The sequence below is a fragment of the Strigops habroptila genome, chromosome 3, assembly GCF_004027225.2.
Source record: "Strigops habroptila isolate Jane chromosome 3, bStrHab1.2.pri, whole genome shotgun sequence".
NCBI lineage: Eukaryota > Metazoa > Chordata > Aves > Psittaciformes > Psittacidae > Strigops > Strigops habroptila.
The window spans coordinates 24,118,305-24,133,747 of record NC_044279.2 but is presented as its reverse complement, the minus strand read 5'-3'; the positions used below and the strand labels follow the sequence as shown (position 1 = coordinate 24,133,747).

General features: G+C 39.8%; 1 protein-coding gene across 5 annotated transcripts in view; it reads left to right on the top strand.

Annotated features, from left to right (window-relative positions):
• The window catches only part of PTPRZ1 (protein tyrosine phosphatase receptor type Z1), a 142,770-nt gene that overhangs the window by 24,606 nt on the left and 102,721 nt on the right, over positions 1 to 15,443 (top strand). For all 5 annotated transcript variants that reach the window (XM_030478777.1, XM_030478776.1, XM_030478773.1 and 2 more), the window contains exon 2: positions 13,123 to 13,188. In XM_030478777.1, coding sequence (XP_030334637.1) covers positions 13,123 to 13,188 — 66 coding nt within the window. The remainder of the gene's footprint in view (positions 1 to 13,122; positions 13,189 to 15,443) is intronic.

Below are 15,443 nucleotides of genomic sequence, written 5' to 3'. Positions count from 1 at the left end.
TGTTTGGACATTAAAACTATAATGAGAAACACAGTAACTGCTCAAGGCATAAGGGAAAAGACCGCTGATGGATGATCACAATTTGAAAATACCACAAGTTTATAGGAAGTGTACTCCGTAGTGTTTCTCACATCTCATGTATGCCAGGTGCCTTTCTAAATGTATTGTGATAACTCCAAATATTCTTGATATCTTTATAGCTATTTCAGTCTTCATTTAGCTGTTAGCCTCAGTGGTTTCTTGCAGTGATAATTGCCTAGATGTGAAAAAAATGTATTCTTGCACTGGTTTTCTTACTTTCAGATTTCTCATAATGCCCCCGGGTGTTCTTGTTCTTTTAGAGAGAGGGGGAACAAAAGTTCTCAGTCTTCATCTTAGCAACATTCATTATTCTTTGTATTTGTTTTCTTCCCAAAATAAGCATTCTTAACCTTTTCTTTCCATCTCCCATTATTTGGAACTTTTCCATGGTCACTTTCATCAGTGTTCCCTCTCATCCATGTTCTGCTTAATTGTTTCTGAGAAGGCAAGACCATCACAGAATGCAGTTTTCCAGATGAAGCCACACTGATGATTTGTGTTAAGGTGCAATAATGTTTTCTTCATCATTTCTGACATATTTCCAAATTTCTGCTTGGGCTCCAGCTATACACTGAATGAGGAACTTGATTTAGCTCTCCAGGGATGCCCTGGTCTCTTCTACCACCTTATACAATTAATTGAAAACCCAACAAAGTAAAAGTAATTTAGTGGTTTTCAGTGGCCCCCCCCCCCTTTTTTTTTTTGCCCCAGTTATTTTTGCTGCTACATCTGTCAAAGCTGCACATCATTTGGCATTGTACACATTTGATTTGCTTGTTCTAGCTTTCTGAACTTCCTTGAAACCCGGTCTAAATAACTGAAACATCAGTGCATCACAGTATTTTGGCATACCCTCTGGAATCTTTGAATTTAACCAACTGTGTTCTGGAAAATCAGTAGATATTTTGAAGACTTCTAAAAAGTGTCATTGCTATCAAAACTGGAAATATTTTTATTTTGGGGATCTTTTAAAAACTTGTGCATTTTATTTGCTAAATGTTGGTGTCAGTGTACTAACTTGGCGTCCTTGCTGTCCCTTGAATTACAAATTACATTGCAGTCATCACTCTTTAGTGGTTCATCTGCTGTTCTCTAGGTCACCTGTCTGCTGTGCATGTTATATGAAACAAGATATTCTCAAGAATATTATATTCTCAAGAAAGGCCTCTGCTTGTTTCTGTTCAGGAGCTACTTTTCAGATTTGCACCTGCATTGTTTTGCTAAGCTTTGTCCTGTTGGGTCATTTGGCCATTTTACATATTTTTATGTAAACAATGTATGGTTTGTTACATTGTGCTGATTGTTTCTTGCTGCTACCCCATAGGAATTCAATTTGCTTTTCTTTGCTAGACTCTGTGATGTAGCTATATTTTTATATATAAAGTCTCAGACTTTGTTCTGGTATAGGGTCAGCTGTATGTTCCTCTCCAGTTTTATTTTCTCCATGTGTTCTCAATGGCCTAGAAGTTTAAACCCTCCTTGCTCACTCCAGGAAGAGAGTTTTAGCAGTCTTCATTTTCTCTGTTTGGGCCTGCACCGTTAATTGGAAGCATTTATAAGAAAACAGGCAGTGAGAGAGCTTCTTCTAAGTCTATATGTAAACTTCCAGGCCATCCCCTATTCATAACTTTGCATTACTAGGCATGATGTGTAAGTCAGGCTTCCTCCCTAGCACAATGGCAGAAGTGTCTAAACGGCTCTAGGACAAAGTGTCCTAATTATGTGCCCAAAGAATATTCACAGAAGACACTCTGAATCCAGTCTATTGAAGTTTTTCTCCATACCATAAAACCTTCATATAAATATTCATAAGAGAGGGGGAGACAGGCGTGCACACACTTCACAGGCTGCTAATTAGTGCCTTTACCCAGGGCTGTAGTGCTCTACACCTAGACCAAGGGAAGGTGTCTGTTTATCAAGGGCTTTGAGGACTTTGAGAGCTTGCAATGTGTTAAAATCCCTTTCTAGAAATTCTTCACCACTTAAGAGCCCAAACCCCTTAGTTCTGTTGGGAGACGAGATCCAAACCAGAAAAAGAGTTTAGGCAGGTGAATTCCCAGTGTGGGAATGATGTTATCAGTCCTTGTCTAAATTCACAAGTCACTTTATGTGCATTGAAACCTACTTAGAAGATTAAAGCATATTCAAACCATTAACTTGCTATACATTTTTAGATAATGTTTACCCCTGATTCTGGTTGCCGTTAATTGACAGAGCAATTAATTACTTCATTAATTGGCAATAAAAATAATTTAATCTTGGTAAATGAGTCATTACAATTAATGGAACACTAAGTTAGGTACATTGCATTTAATTTCTTCATTTTGCAGTGTTTAGTTTGTAGTAAAAATTTGCCTATGAATCATAATGACATTCTCAGGCTTCTTGATTTTTGTTTCAAAGATTTAATTTCTTACTGTTAGAAAGTCAGAGTCAATTTGCAGTTGGTTATTGAGTGTTGGCAGCTGACTGCCACAATATATGAAGTTTCAGTTGTATTGAACTAATCCAAACCTAGGATTGCTGCAATGATATTCTCAGTTCAAACTGTGTTATACACTCAGTGTAGGATTGCAAGTAACAAGAGGTCAGAACCTCCATTTTGTGGTTCAGTGCACAAATTAAGGCTTTTCATGGAGTGCCACCACCACCACCTGAGACCTGGGAAAAGGCTTTTCAGTGCCTTAGTGAGAGGTGGATTATATGGGGAAATGGTTATTGTAGTAAGGTGAAATTTCGCATTTACAATGATCGATTAAACCATGTATCTATCATCTTACAGGTGTATTATTTCCACATTTTGGGTCAAACCTTGTTCAACTAGGTTTATGTCTGCTGACAGAATTGAACAGGGATTAGAACTGAAAGAATATGAAATGACAAAACAATGCTGTGTTTTTTTTTTTTTTTTCTGAAATCGTAAAGCTGTATTCTGTCTCCTATTACTGTTATGTAAAATGTGCATAAATTAGACATAAGGAGGAGGGGCAGGTGAGGGATGTATGCCTGTACGGTGGTTATGTGTTCTGTTTGCATTCACATGGGATTTATATAGCTTCCCAGGCAGATTCATCTCCCCCTCTCCAAAATGAAGAGCATATAGATTAAATATGAATGAGCAAGATACATGACTATATAGATAATGCAAAATATTTGATTAAAACACCTGAGTCTCCACTTCCAAATATTACTAGTATCTGAATTCCAAAATTGTCTATGAGTTGTTTATTCAGAGCAGCCCTGCAGAAAAGGACTTGGGGGTGTTGGTTGACAAAAAGCTTAACATGAGCCAGCAGTGTGCGCTTGCAGGCCAGAAAGCCAACCGTATCCTGGGCTGCATCAAAAGAAGCATGACCAGCAGGTCGAAGGAGGTGATCCTGCCCCTCTACTCTGCTCTTGTGAGACCTCACTTGGAGTACTGCATACAGTTCTGGTGTCCTCAACATAAAAAGGACGTGGAGCTGTTGGAGTGAGTCCAGAGGAGGGCCACAAGGATGATAAGAGGGCTGGAGCACCTCCCATATGAAGACAGGCTGAGAGAGTTGGGGCTGTTCAGCCTGGAGAAGAGAAGGCTGCGTGGTGACCTCATAGCAGCCTTCCAGTATCTGAAGGGGGTCTACAAGGATGCTGGGGAGGGACTCTTCCTTAGGGACTGTAGTGGTAGGACAAGGGGTAATGGGTTCAAACTTAAACAGGGCAGGTTTAGATTAGATATAAGGAAGAAGTTCTTTACAGTGGGGCTGGTGAAGCACTGGAATGGGTTGCCCAGTGTCGTGGTTTGAGCCCAGGGACACCCAGGGAGGTTGTGGATGCTCCATCCCTGGCGGTGTTTAAGGCCAGGTTGGACGGAGCCTTGGACCACATGGTTTAGGGCAAGGTGTCCCTTGCCCATGGCAGGGGGTTGGAACTAGATGATCTTAAGGTCCTTTCCAACCCTTACGATTCTATGATTCTATGAAGTCACAGTTTTGTGGGTGATGTGGGACAGGACTGGGATGGGACTTTTGTTTCCCTCATGGTAGTCTTGGACATACAAAAACATGAGGCAGAATTTGACCTCAAAACGACATCAAATGGTAGATACAGCATAGATAACAAGGTACTGGAGAGAATAAAAAAATAAATCAAGTAAGCAAATGTGATGAAAACAGATTTTAAATTGGTATGACCTAATTTTATTTTATATATTTCTTTTCTTTATTTTTTAATCTTATGGAGAAAAAAGTCAAGTGTTAATATTACTGTACTTAGCTACAATAATCCACCACCTCCATGTACCTCTTTTCCAATCATTTCTGGTTTTAGGTTGTGCCATAAAGGTTAAATTCTATATGCATTCCAAATATGTTGGAATGAAATCTCTGTTAGTATTAAACTGTACTTAGAGTCAAGAGTTATGGTTTGACCTATTCAACAGTGAGTTTTCCAAAGACTTCTGTAATTTTAAACAACAGGAGTCAGACTGAAAAGCAAAACTTAGGCAGAAGATAGACCCTCAAGTACAAAGATACCCAAGTCCTGAAAATACTGAAAGATTGTTGTCTGGCTTCACAGATAGCCCAATTTTTAACCTGAAAGTCTCACAAATGCTGAAAATTGTGCTTTAGAATTTGCTGAGAATTTCTCAGTCTGGATAGTGTGGAGCAGCTTAGAGCATATTGAAATATGCTTCTAAATAAAAAAACCTAGTCATCTTTCAGGCACCCTTTCAAAATTAAACCTTGTCAGAACATTTTAAAACACACATTTGTAGTGTTCAGCTCCATGTAAGGTATTAGAGACACTAATTCTCCTTTTCACTACATCCTGCTGGCTTGAAAACTCCATTTGCTTCCTTCACTTCCTTCCTCTGCCTAGGGGAGATGCCAATCTGCATGGCAATTGCTCTTCAAGAACACCCAAAAGGCAGATGGAACAGGAGGGAGGTACTGCTCTGTGCTTTTGCTGAAGGGAACCTGAGTGGAGGGGGAGAAAACACAAGTGAATCTCTGGTCCCACGATCAACGAAGCTGTGGGGAAGGAGGGAGCAGAGATTTTGGTTCCTCAGTTCAGTGTATTTTGAAATACAGTATCATAAATAAATTTAACAGTAATTATAATTATTCTCATTATTTTTTCTGTGATCTTCCTTATGCCACTATATTAATAATTCTGCTGTATTCTAGTAAAAAGAAAATTATTTTTTAAAACCACCAAACAAACCAACATGTGAAGTGTCTTTGTTTTGCCTTTAGTTTGTGTTTTTAGCATGCCAATGTTTGTCACATTTTTCTCTGTTGTCTCTAGCAATCATGAGACATTTCGTTTTCTTTTCCAAATATATGTTTATGTAATCAGTTGCAATAAGGAAATGGCTAAAGGAGTAAACATGAGATTTATAGCATGATACAATCATAAGAAATTGCAATATGTGTGAGAGTATATTTATATACCCCTTTTTGAGAAATTCTTACAATATACCTATATCTAGAAGTACATATGCATATATATAATCGTTAGGATTTTTCAAAAAATATCAGGTTCTACATTTGTTTACCAGTTTTTTGTTGTATTGTTTTCATTGTGTTAATATATTTTTTATCAAATAGAGACATGTTTTTGTAGATGTGCAGTTGATATCAGGTGTCCATGATGAGCCTTGGAATTTTTCAGTCTTGATGTTGAGTGTAGAGAATGTTTTTGGTATGGTTTTATTAAAGGTATGTGGTATAATCCCTAGATTTATATGAATACTTATACAAAAATCATCCAGGGCAACTTCTCTCTTCCTCTTTGTTGTTGAAAAAAGAATTTCACCAGGACATTTCAAGTAAATACCTCCCTGAAGCAAAAGAAGATATTGCTATCAAAAGAGCCACCTTTCAGGAAACATACTGTAACATGACTGGAGGGATAATGGTTGAGTAGAATTTACAATTCCAGTGTTAAATAAATGGGAAAGGAAAATACTTGATAATTAAAGACTTCCCCCTTTAGAGATTATATTTTTCTCAATATCCCCCCCACCAACACCTTCATAGTTTTCAGTCTAAGGCTGTTCATTAGGGTACACAAGATGATTTTAACTACTGAAATAGTTCACAAAAGAGAAAGTTTCTAACAGCTTGACTTCACAGCCCCCACTGTGCTAAAAAGCATTTATTTCAGTAAATGTTCCTTTGAGATGACTGACTTGCATAAGGTCTACTCTCAAGAGTTTTAGATAGATATTACCAAAGCTATAGAGCTTTACTGGTCTGTAGATGTTAATATTAACAAGCAGAGAAGCATTGGAGAAACACCATAAAGATTTTTAATAACCTTTCCAACTAACACTTCCTACTACTTCACCTGTAGTCAGAGTGAAGGTGGAATTAGGTAACTTACTTACATAGATTGGAACATGCCCCACATTGGAAAAAGCCGAATCCTGAGATCCCTCTCACTTTCCACAGGCTGCTTAGGAATTTTGGGAGCATTTAAATGTAAAAGGCATTTAAAATTGCAACGGAGGTAGAACATAAATTGGTCAAACTGGGGTCCTTGTTGCTTTTGCATATACAAATGCCCTGGAAAATTATGATTAAATGTGGTTAATAAACCTTAGCTAACACCGTAGGGATTATCCTTTTAATTCATGGCACTATTCACTGTAAAGTTGTGACAGGTTAAGGTTAGGAGTGCCTATTAATACTCTGCTGCTTAGTGATAACTGCTTTTAAATGCAACCAATCAGTCTTCTTGGTGGGTTGTAGGTTTTTTGGGAGTTTTTTGGGTGTTGGGTTTTTTTGGGTGGGGTTTTTTTTTTGGCTTTTTTGTTTGTTTGGTTGGTTGGTTTTGTTTTGTTTCCAGTTTTTGAATAGATTTAAACACAATTTGTTTTAGTAAATACACACAACAATTGTCAAATTGTAAAAGGAGTTTTGTTTTAGCTTTATATTTAGTGCAGGGAAAGTCTCGCTTTTTCAGTCTTTATTGGAATGAGCAGCCTACACTCAAGCATAATGAAGGGAACTGACTATAGATACCCAAATATGTACCAATGCCTAAAATAAGCCTACACAGAAGGAACTGTGGGTAAAAAAGATTTATAAATTTCTCTACACAGTCTCAGACCTGTCGTGACAAAAGATTTTGACACATTGACTTTCAGAGAGAAAGAATGTATGAAGTTGTAGAGGTGGGTTATTTAAGCATTATTTTTGTGGTTTTAAGGATTTTATAGATCCCATTACAGAATTGGAACATCTCGGTAGCTTTCCGTGGAGTTGGGTCAGCTTGTGTGGTAGAATACCTGAACGTAGGTAAAAATAGCCTTTTGTCCTTCTAAACAGTTTGATGGGCAGGCACAATATGTATGTGAATAAAATTTTTAAAACCACTCGCTAGTTCAAGCCACTTGTCTGGTGACCTATCTCTTACAACAGCAAATGGCTAGGCAAGTGCATTAAAATAGAGCAAATGAGTATTTCCCAGTATAATCCTCCCAGTTTCGTCAGTGGACTTAATGAGCCAAAAGTGGTGTCACTGTGTTTAAGAGGCGTTTGTGGAACTCTCCTTCACAGATTTTTAAAATCTTTCCAAACTTGTCTAAGTTTCTGGTACTCACAGCTTCCCGTTTCTGCAGAGAGTCAGTTAGTAATACAAGTGTACATAGAGAGGAGATCTCATGAAACACAATTTGTTTAAAACAAAAACGTCTGTATTTCTCAAAGAGAAAGTGATCATATATTTTCAGTGATTGCTCACATCCCTCGACGGCATCCCAAGAGTTCTTGTCCTTTTCTTTGGCCTAAGTAACACAGGTTGAATACTGCCCATGTAAATTGAAATTCCCATCAGTTTTAGTACCAACACAGCCTTTATCTCCATGACTGTAATAACGTTGTCATTATCCACTTGCACTAGATGAATGCTTATGCCTTTAGTATCTATTCACTTTGCTCTCAAATTTGATTCTGGGACAGGAGGAAAATACCAAGTGATACCTGATTTCCCAAGACCAAACTGTGTTGGCGGTCTAAACGTGTAGTTAATGGTGCCTACCCATACTGTACATGCAGAACATCAGTGCCCTGTTTGTAGAAAATCTCACAAATGCAGACGTTACTTACTGTGTCCCAATTCCCATAAATAAGAAGTCATTCTGATGTCAAAATCTTGTAAATGGCGGCTTCACTGAAGGTACAATGTGCAATTTCAGGCCAAGTGAAGGTAAAACCATAAGGAGGTTGTCCTTTTTAACTCTTGAGTTTAGCAGCTGATATCTCTTGACACTGCTGTGGCAAAAAGAACAGGCATAAAGGAAGGGCTGGTAAAATTACAGTATGCTGGTATAAATTACAGTGCCAGATTACGCCTAAACTTGTATCATGTGTAGCAAAGCAGCATGTTGATTGCAGCATCCTCAAACATACCTTGTGTCTTGATGCTGTCCTCAGAATACCCTTTTTACAGACGCTTAGGAGAAGGGTCTCTGATGGATACTTCGGGCTTGTTGCCTTGGCATCTCTGAGGGGATTTTCTCCGACAGAATTCAAAGGTTCTGAGTCCCATTTTCACTTCTCTGACTCATTTTCCTGGTGCAGAGTGCCGAATCAAGAGTGCCAATCCCTCACAGATATTTTTTTCTTTTAATCATAAAAGCTATTCATTTTTTACCTTTACATATGAATAAATACACACTGAGAATCAGAATGTTTCATTCACATCAGTAAATCAAAAGCAACTCAACCACGGCCAGGAAGTGCAAAAGGAATATCAGACTCATGTCAAGAGGAAGAAAACCTGGTTACTTGTAGTTTTAAACAGGAAAAATTATCTACAAGATCATACTATTCCTACCACTATGTTTTAACCAGAAACTGATCTTCTCTGCCCCTATGGCTGAACATTAATCTGACATTAGTTTTGCCTTCTCATTTGTGATGTTCTCATTATTACTATATTAATTTAAATTAAATGTAAGGAATTTAAATACAGTATTTTAACAGAAGTATGTGCTGTCATAAATCATGAGTGAAAGGGATGTCAATTTGTTAACTCTTAAGTAAAATAAAATTTTAAAGAAAAAATTAATTTCCTTCCAGTTGGTCTCTACACTGTTAGCTGGTCAACACTGACAGTTTACACAAGAACACTTTATAGGATGTGTGGTTGTGTTTTGCCAGGGCGGTTTACACAAGTAGTTCACGGGAAGAGATACCAGTGCTAGCTATGATTCTTCAGTTTCTTCTTTCCCAAAATGAAATTTGCTTTCCTTACCCAATTTTGCCACATACTTACAATGGAAAGAGGCAAGACTAAAACCACTGACAATCCCTGCAGATGAGGGAAGGCACATGGCTGTGAGTGTTCTGGGACAGGCTGTGGGAGCACAATAGGTGAATAGCAGAGGAAAGAAGGTGTATGAACTCCTAATGTCTCCAGCCATTTATAAAGACTTTCCATAAGATTTACTGGGTCTATAAGTGTGTAATGCACCAAAAAAGTGAACCTTGCCCCTTTTTTTCTTGTTCATTGAAGCTATCACTCCTTGTCCATCAGACCTCCATGTGGAATTTAAAAAGTGGTGGGACGCTCTCACGCCCAAACCCTGCTTAGTTAGCATATGAATGCTCAACTGATTGTTTGAAGTAACAATTAGGAGGACAATGGATAAAGGAGGAAACTGGAGACATCAACTAACACCTGTGGATCAGAACTTAAACAGCTTTCTTTTACATAATTAATTAAAGAAGGAGGCACAATGCACATTGACTTGAAAATGTGGCCCAAGGGCAATGCTGGTGCATGTAAATCCCTTTTCAGTGCCATTACTTACACGTGAGGTTTGATCTTTCTGTAAAAATTTTAGTCATGAGTGAAAGTTGTGAAGTGTTGCAAGTGGGTTTTTTGGTGGGGAGGGAGAAAGGAAAGAGAAAAACACTTAAAGGCAATCACAATTTCATGGAGGAGGCAGAAGTCCTGTTGAAGTTACTAAAACATACAAACTTCGGATAGGTAGCACAAAGTCATTATAAGGCACAACATTTCTAACCTTGCAAATAGCAATTATGATTTAACATCCTGTAATCAGCACTACATACTTCTCTGTATTAAAGAAAAAGAAATGGATGCTATGAAGCTGTTTCATTAATTTTGTGTTTATTGCAGAGTGTGAGCAGAATGCTATGGTGCTTTCTCAAAGAAGCAATCCATATGTGTGCTCAACTTGCTCATATGCAATTATTTCTTGACCAGGTTATATTGTACTCTCTGGAAGAGTATTTAATGAAGCTAGTTAACATTATGACTCTCGAAATGACAGTCTCAGAAAACCTATAGCTGCAATTTACATATATTAATAAGTATAAGAGGGCATAGTCATCTGTTTGCACACATCAGTAGTCTTGTAGCTAGAGTTGTACTGGCATAAAAAGGATAACAGTAAAGGTTATTCAGTGGTCAAAATAAATCAGTGAGTATAGAAGCTTATAGAAGGTGGAAGCAAGGACAGGCGGCCTGGGAAGAATACAGGAGCATTGCCCGAGAAGCTAGGGACCAGGTTAGGAAAGCTAAGGCCCAGCTAGAATTAAGTTTGGCAAGGGATGTAAAAGATAACAGGAAAGGATTCTATAGATACGTAGCAAATAAAAGACAGACTAGGGACAATGTGGGCCCTCTCCAGAAGCTATCAGGAGAACTGGCTACCATGGATTTGGAGAAGGCTGAGGTTCTTAATGACTTCTTTGCCTCAGTCTTCACCAGCAAATGCTCTGACCACACAACCCAAGTCTTGGAAAGCAAATGCAGGGACTGTGAGAACGAAGACCTTAGGCCCACTGTAGGAGAGGATCAGGTTCGAGACCATTTTAAGAACCTGAATGTGCACAAGTCCATGGGACCTGATGAAATCCATCCACGGGTCCTGAAGGAGCTGGCGAATGAAGTTGCTAAGCCACTGTCCATCATATTCAAAAAATCCTGGCAGTCAGGTGAAGTTCCCGATGACTGGAAGAAGGGTAATATAACCCCCATTTTCAAGAAGGGGAAGGTGGAAGACCCGGGGAACTACAGACCAGTCAGCCTCACCTCTGTGCCTGGCAAAATCTTGGAACAGTTTCTCCTGGAAAACATGCTAAGGCACATGAAAAACAACGAGGTGGTTGGTGACACCCAACATGGCTTCACTAAGGGGAAATCCTGCCTGACCAATTTGGTGGCCTTCTATGATGGAGCCACGGAACTGATGGACAGGGGCAGAGCAGTTGATGTCATCTACCTGGACTTGTGCAAAGCATTCGACACTGTCCCACATGACATCCTTGTCTCTAAATTGGAGAGACATCAATTTGATAGATGGACCACTCGGTGGATAAAAAACTGGCTCGATGGCCGCACGCAAAGAGTTGTGGTAAATGGCTCAATGTCCAGTTGGAAACCTGTAACGAGTGGTGTCCCTCAGGGATCGGTGTTGGGACCGGTCCTGTTCAACATCTTTGTCAGTGACATGGACAGTGGGATTGAGTGCACCCTCAGCAAGTTTGCCGATGACACCAAGCTGTGTGGTTCGGTTGATACGCTGGAGGGAAGGGATGCCATCCAGAGGGACCTTGACATGCTTGTGAGGTGGGCCGATGCCAACCTTATGAAGTTTAACCAAGCCAAGTGCAAGGTCCTACACCTGGGTCGGGGCAACCACAGGCACTGCTACAGGCTGGGCAGAGAAGAGATTCAGAGCAGCCCTGCAGAAAAGGACTTGGGGTGTTGGTTGACAAAAAGCTTAACATGAGCCGGCAGTGTGCGCTTGCAGGCCAGAAAGCCAACCGCATCCTGGGCTGCATCAAAAGAAGCGTGACCAGCAGGTCGAAGGAGGTGATCCTGCCCCTCTACTCTGCTCTTGTGAGACCCCACTTGGAGTACTGCGTACAGTTCTGGTGTCCTCAACATAAAAAGGACGTGGAGCTGTTGGAGCGAGTCCAGAGGAGGGCCACGAGGATGATAAGAGGGCTGGAGCACCTCCCATATGAAGACAAGCTGAGAGAGTTGGGGCTGTTCAGCCTGGAGAAGAGAAGGCTGCGTGGTGACCTCATAGCAGCCTTCCAGTGTCTGAAGGGGGTCTACAAGGATGCTGGGGAGGGACTCTTCCTTAGGGACTGTAGTGGTAGGACAAGGGGTAATGGGTTCAAACTTAAACAGAGGAAGTTTAGATTAAATATAAGGAAGAAGTTCTTTACAGTGAGGGTGGTGAAGCACTGGAATGGGTTGCCCAGGGAGGTTGTGGATGCTCCATCCCTGGCGGTGTTCAAGGCCAGGTTGGACAGAGCCTTGAGCCACGTGGTTTAGGGCAAGGTGTCCCTGCCCATGGCAGGGGGGTTGGAACTAGATGATCTTAAGGTCCTTTCCAACCCTTACGATTCTATGATTCTATGATTCTATGATTTATACAGTTAGATATTTCTCCCTAGAGAAATATAATGTCATTAAAAAGCATCTAATATCTAGACTTCTCTCGCCATAAACTTTATGGAGATACAAATAACTTCACATACTTCAGCTATAACATTGCTGATAGTATGCAGTGAAATGACATTTTAGAGTATTTTGTTCACTATCTTTAAATGGCATCAGTAGTACCAAGTTACTGATCGTTAGATAAAGTATGCGAAGTCCTGAATGCACTGAAGCAAAAGTTTAACTTGCATGATTTCCAAGTAATCTAGATGGGTTCTTTCTAAAGGACATCTAAAGGACCACAAAAGATGGTTTCTTCAAGGGGGAGTTGCATTAATTTTAAAAGGGAAAGCATGATTCTAAAAAGTGGAAAAGGGGAAAGAAGGAGAAAGAGGGAAGGGAGGGAGGAAGAAAGGGTAAACTGAAAAGCACATCCGTTTGCTTTGTGTGTTTTATATGCTACAACATTGGTGGTGTTTATATTCTGTAAGGACAAAGTAAATAATTCACCAACTAAAACAGTGATTATCTTGTTGGGGGTGGGGGTGATCGTGGTGGTGTCATTGACATTTCATGTTCCTGTTAGGCTTCTTGTATTTATATTGTAAATTCATGTCTCTTTTGCAGATTTGGTGTATGGATACTATAGACAACAGCGGAAATTGATTGAAGAGATTGATTGGTCATACACAGGTAAGCTAAACTGTCTACTGAAGAATTTAATCCACTTTGACATCTTCACGTTCATTGTTATGACTGAAAGAGCCTGTTATATCCATATACTACTTACCATATGCCTAAACAATTGCTAAAGTAAAAATGTAGGAAATGGAATCTGAAAAATCACATTTTCAGATGCGTGGTGACCTCATAGCAGCCTTCCAGTATCTGAAGGAGGTCTACAAGGATGCTGGGGAGGGACTCTTCCTTAGGGACTGTAGTGGTAGGACAAGGGGTTATGGGTTCAAACTTAAACAGAGGAAGTTTAGATTAGATATAAGGAAGAAGTTCTTTACAGTGAGGGTGGTGAAGCACTGGAATGGGTTGCCCAGGGAGTTGTGGATGCTCCATCCCTGGCGGTGTTCAAGGCCAGGTTGGACAGAGCCTTGAGCCACGTGGTTTACACCAGATTTTTTACAACTTAAAAAAGTTGTAAACTTTTGTAAACAGGAACTTTACAGCAGATACTTACTTACATCTGTTACTTTTGTAAAGAGAAAGTCCGTGTCCTTAAAACCTTAACCTGAGGCACAACTTAATTGATGAAAGCTGGACCGATAAATTGATAGTTGCTCATTTATCATCTGAATATTACTGTTCCGGCAGGTCTGAAAAACAAATAGGCTGATACAAGGCACAGCACATTATGTGGGTAAGAACATATACTACATATGAACTTCTGCACTTCTGAGAACCTGAGCATCCTTTCCAGGTCTCACCCCAATTCTCCTAAAAAATCAGTCATTTGGGCTCTGCACAACCTTTGCCTCATCACAGAAGGGCTATGGGAAATACACAAACAACCTCCTAGATTCTCCTGTAAAAGTCAAGCCCCTTTCAGTAATACTGAAAAGGTAATTTAGTCCTAAGTTATAGGTGTATTTTACCCAGAATGTAAGAAGTAACTTCCTGAGGATGTGCATAGACTCTTACATTTTTAATGATTGAAGTTACTGTTTCAAAAAACCACCGCTTTATGAAAAGAAATAAGGACTGTCAAATTTCAGTCTTTCATATATTTGGCTCAGAATATTTTCCTGTAGTTAAAGGAAGTTACACTATTCTTTTTCTTTCTCTCACTCTCTCTTTTTGAAGACATTTTTATCTTCCAGGGTGAAACATATCTAACACGTTTTGAGCCTAGAGAGAATTGAAACAGGCTAGTCATAAACCCTTTAAAATGAAATTTATAATGAAAACTCCCACTTACACAGATTGTACTGCAAAATTCAAGTGTAAGCTCAATCAATACAGTATTTCATGTTCAAAATCCATACATTTTTTAATATTGCAGTTAGAGGAATGCAGGGATAAGCCTCCAGGATTACAGGTGACCAGAGGGCAATTTATGAGTTTACTTTAAAGAACAGTGATTGCGGTTTGCATAGGATACTGGGGGATTGAGCTCTTCCCTAGCCTGCACAGAGCACCCACCCACCCACTGTACGGCTGCTGCAGCAGCCAAAGGTTGTGTTCATTGGGTATTTTGGATGGCAAAACAGCACGAACTCTGCAAGCGGGAGGATCCCTACCTGTTGGTTCCCTCCCTTAACATGTGAGATACCTTCCTGTAATCATTTCAATTCCTGTGCCTTGCCCTAGTGATATTGTTGGCAAAGCCTTCCTCCCCATCCAGACCTGTATAGTCAGGCACATGTGGTACATGGGGTGGCTGCATTTGGGAGGAGCCCCGCTCAGCACTGTGCGTCCTGTCCCAGCAGCATCCTGCACCTGCTCCTGCTGCCTCACAAGACCCTCTGCCACATGGGCTCTGTGTGCCTCCACCACTTGTAACGCAACTGGCTCCACGCCTGGTCAGACTTGGATTTTCAAAGCTTTTTGGGAGGAGCTGTATGTAAATCAGATACTTGGTGTTGTACTTGCTTTCCTGAAATACCAAGCAATTGATTGAGCATTGATATAATGCTGTTTTTCAAAAAAATGTGATTCCCTTGTATGTAAAGGGAATATACAAATTCAGCTTTCACTTAAAAAAGGACAGTCTTCCTGAATGTGAAGAAAAATCACAAATTTCAACATTGTGTGTTGGAGGCGTAGAAGTCTAGAGGCTGAGGCATATTGATTTTGATCTCATTAATTTATAATAATCTGCTTATTTTAATCTCACTATTTTATTCCTGAGGCAAGTGATACCAGGTACTGTGTGTGTAACTGCTATACCTAGCTCAGTCTTACGGTTTCGAGGCATAGACCAGCATGCACATTTC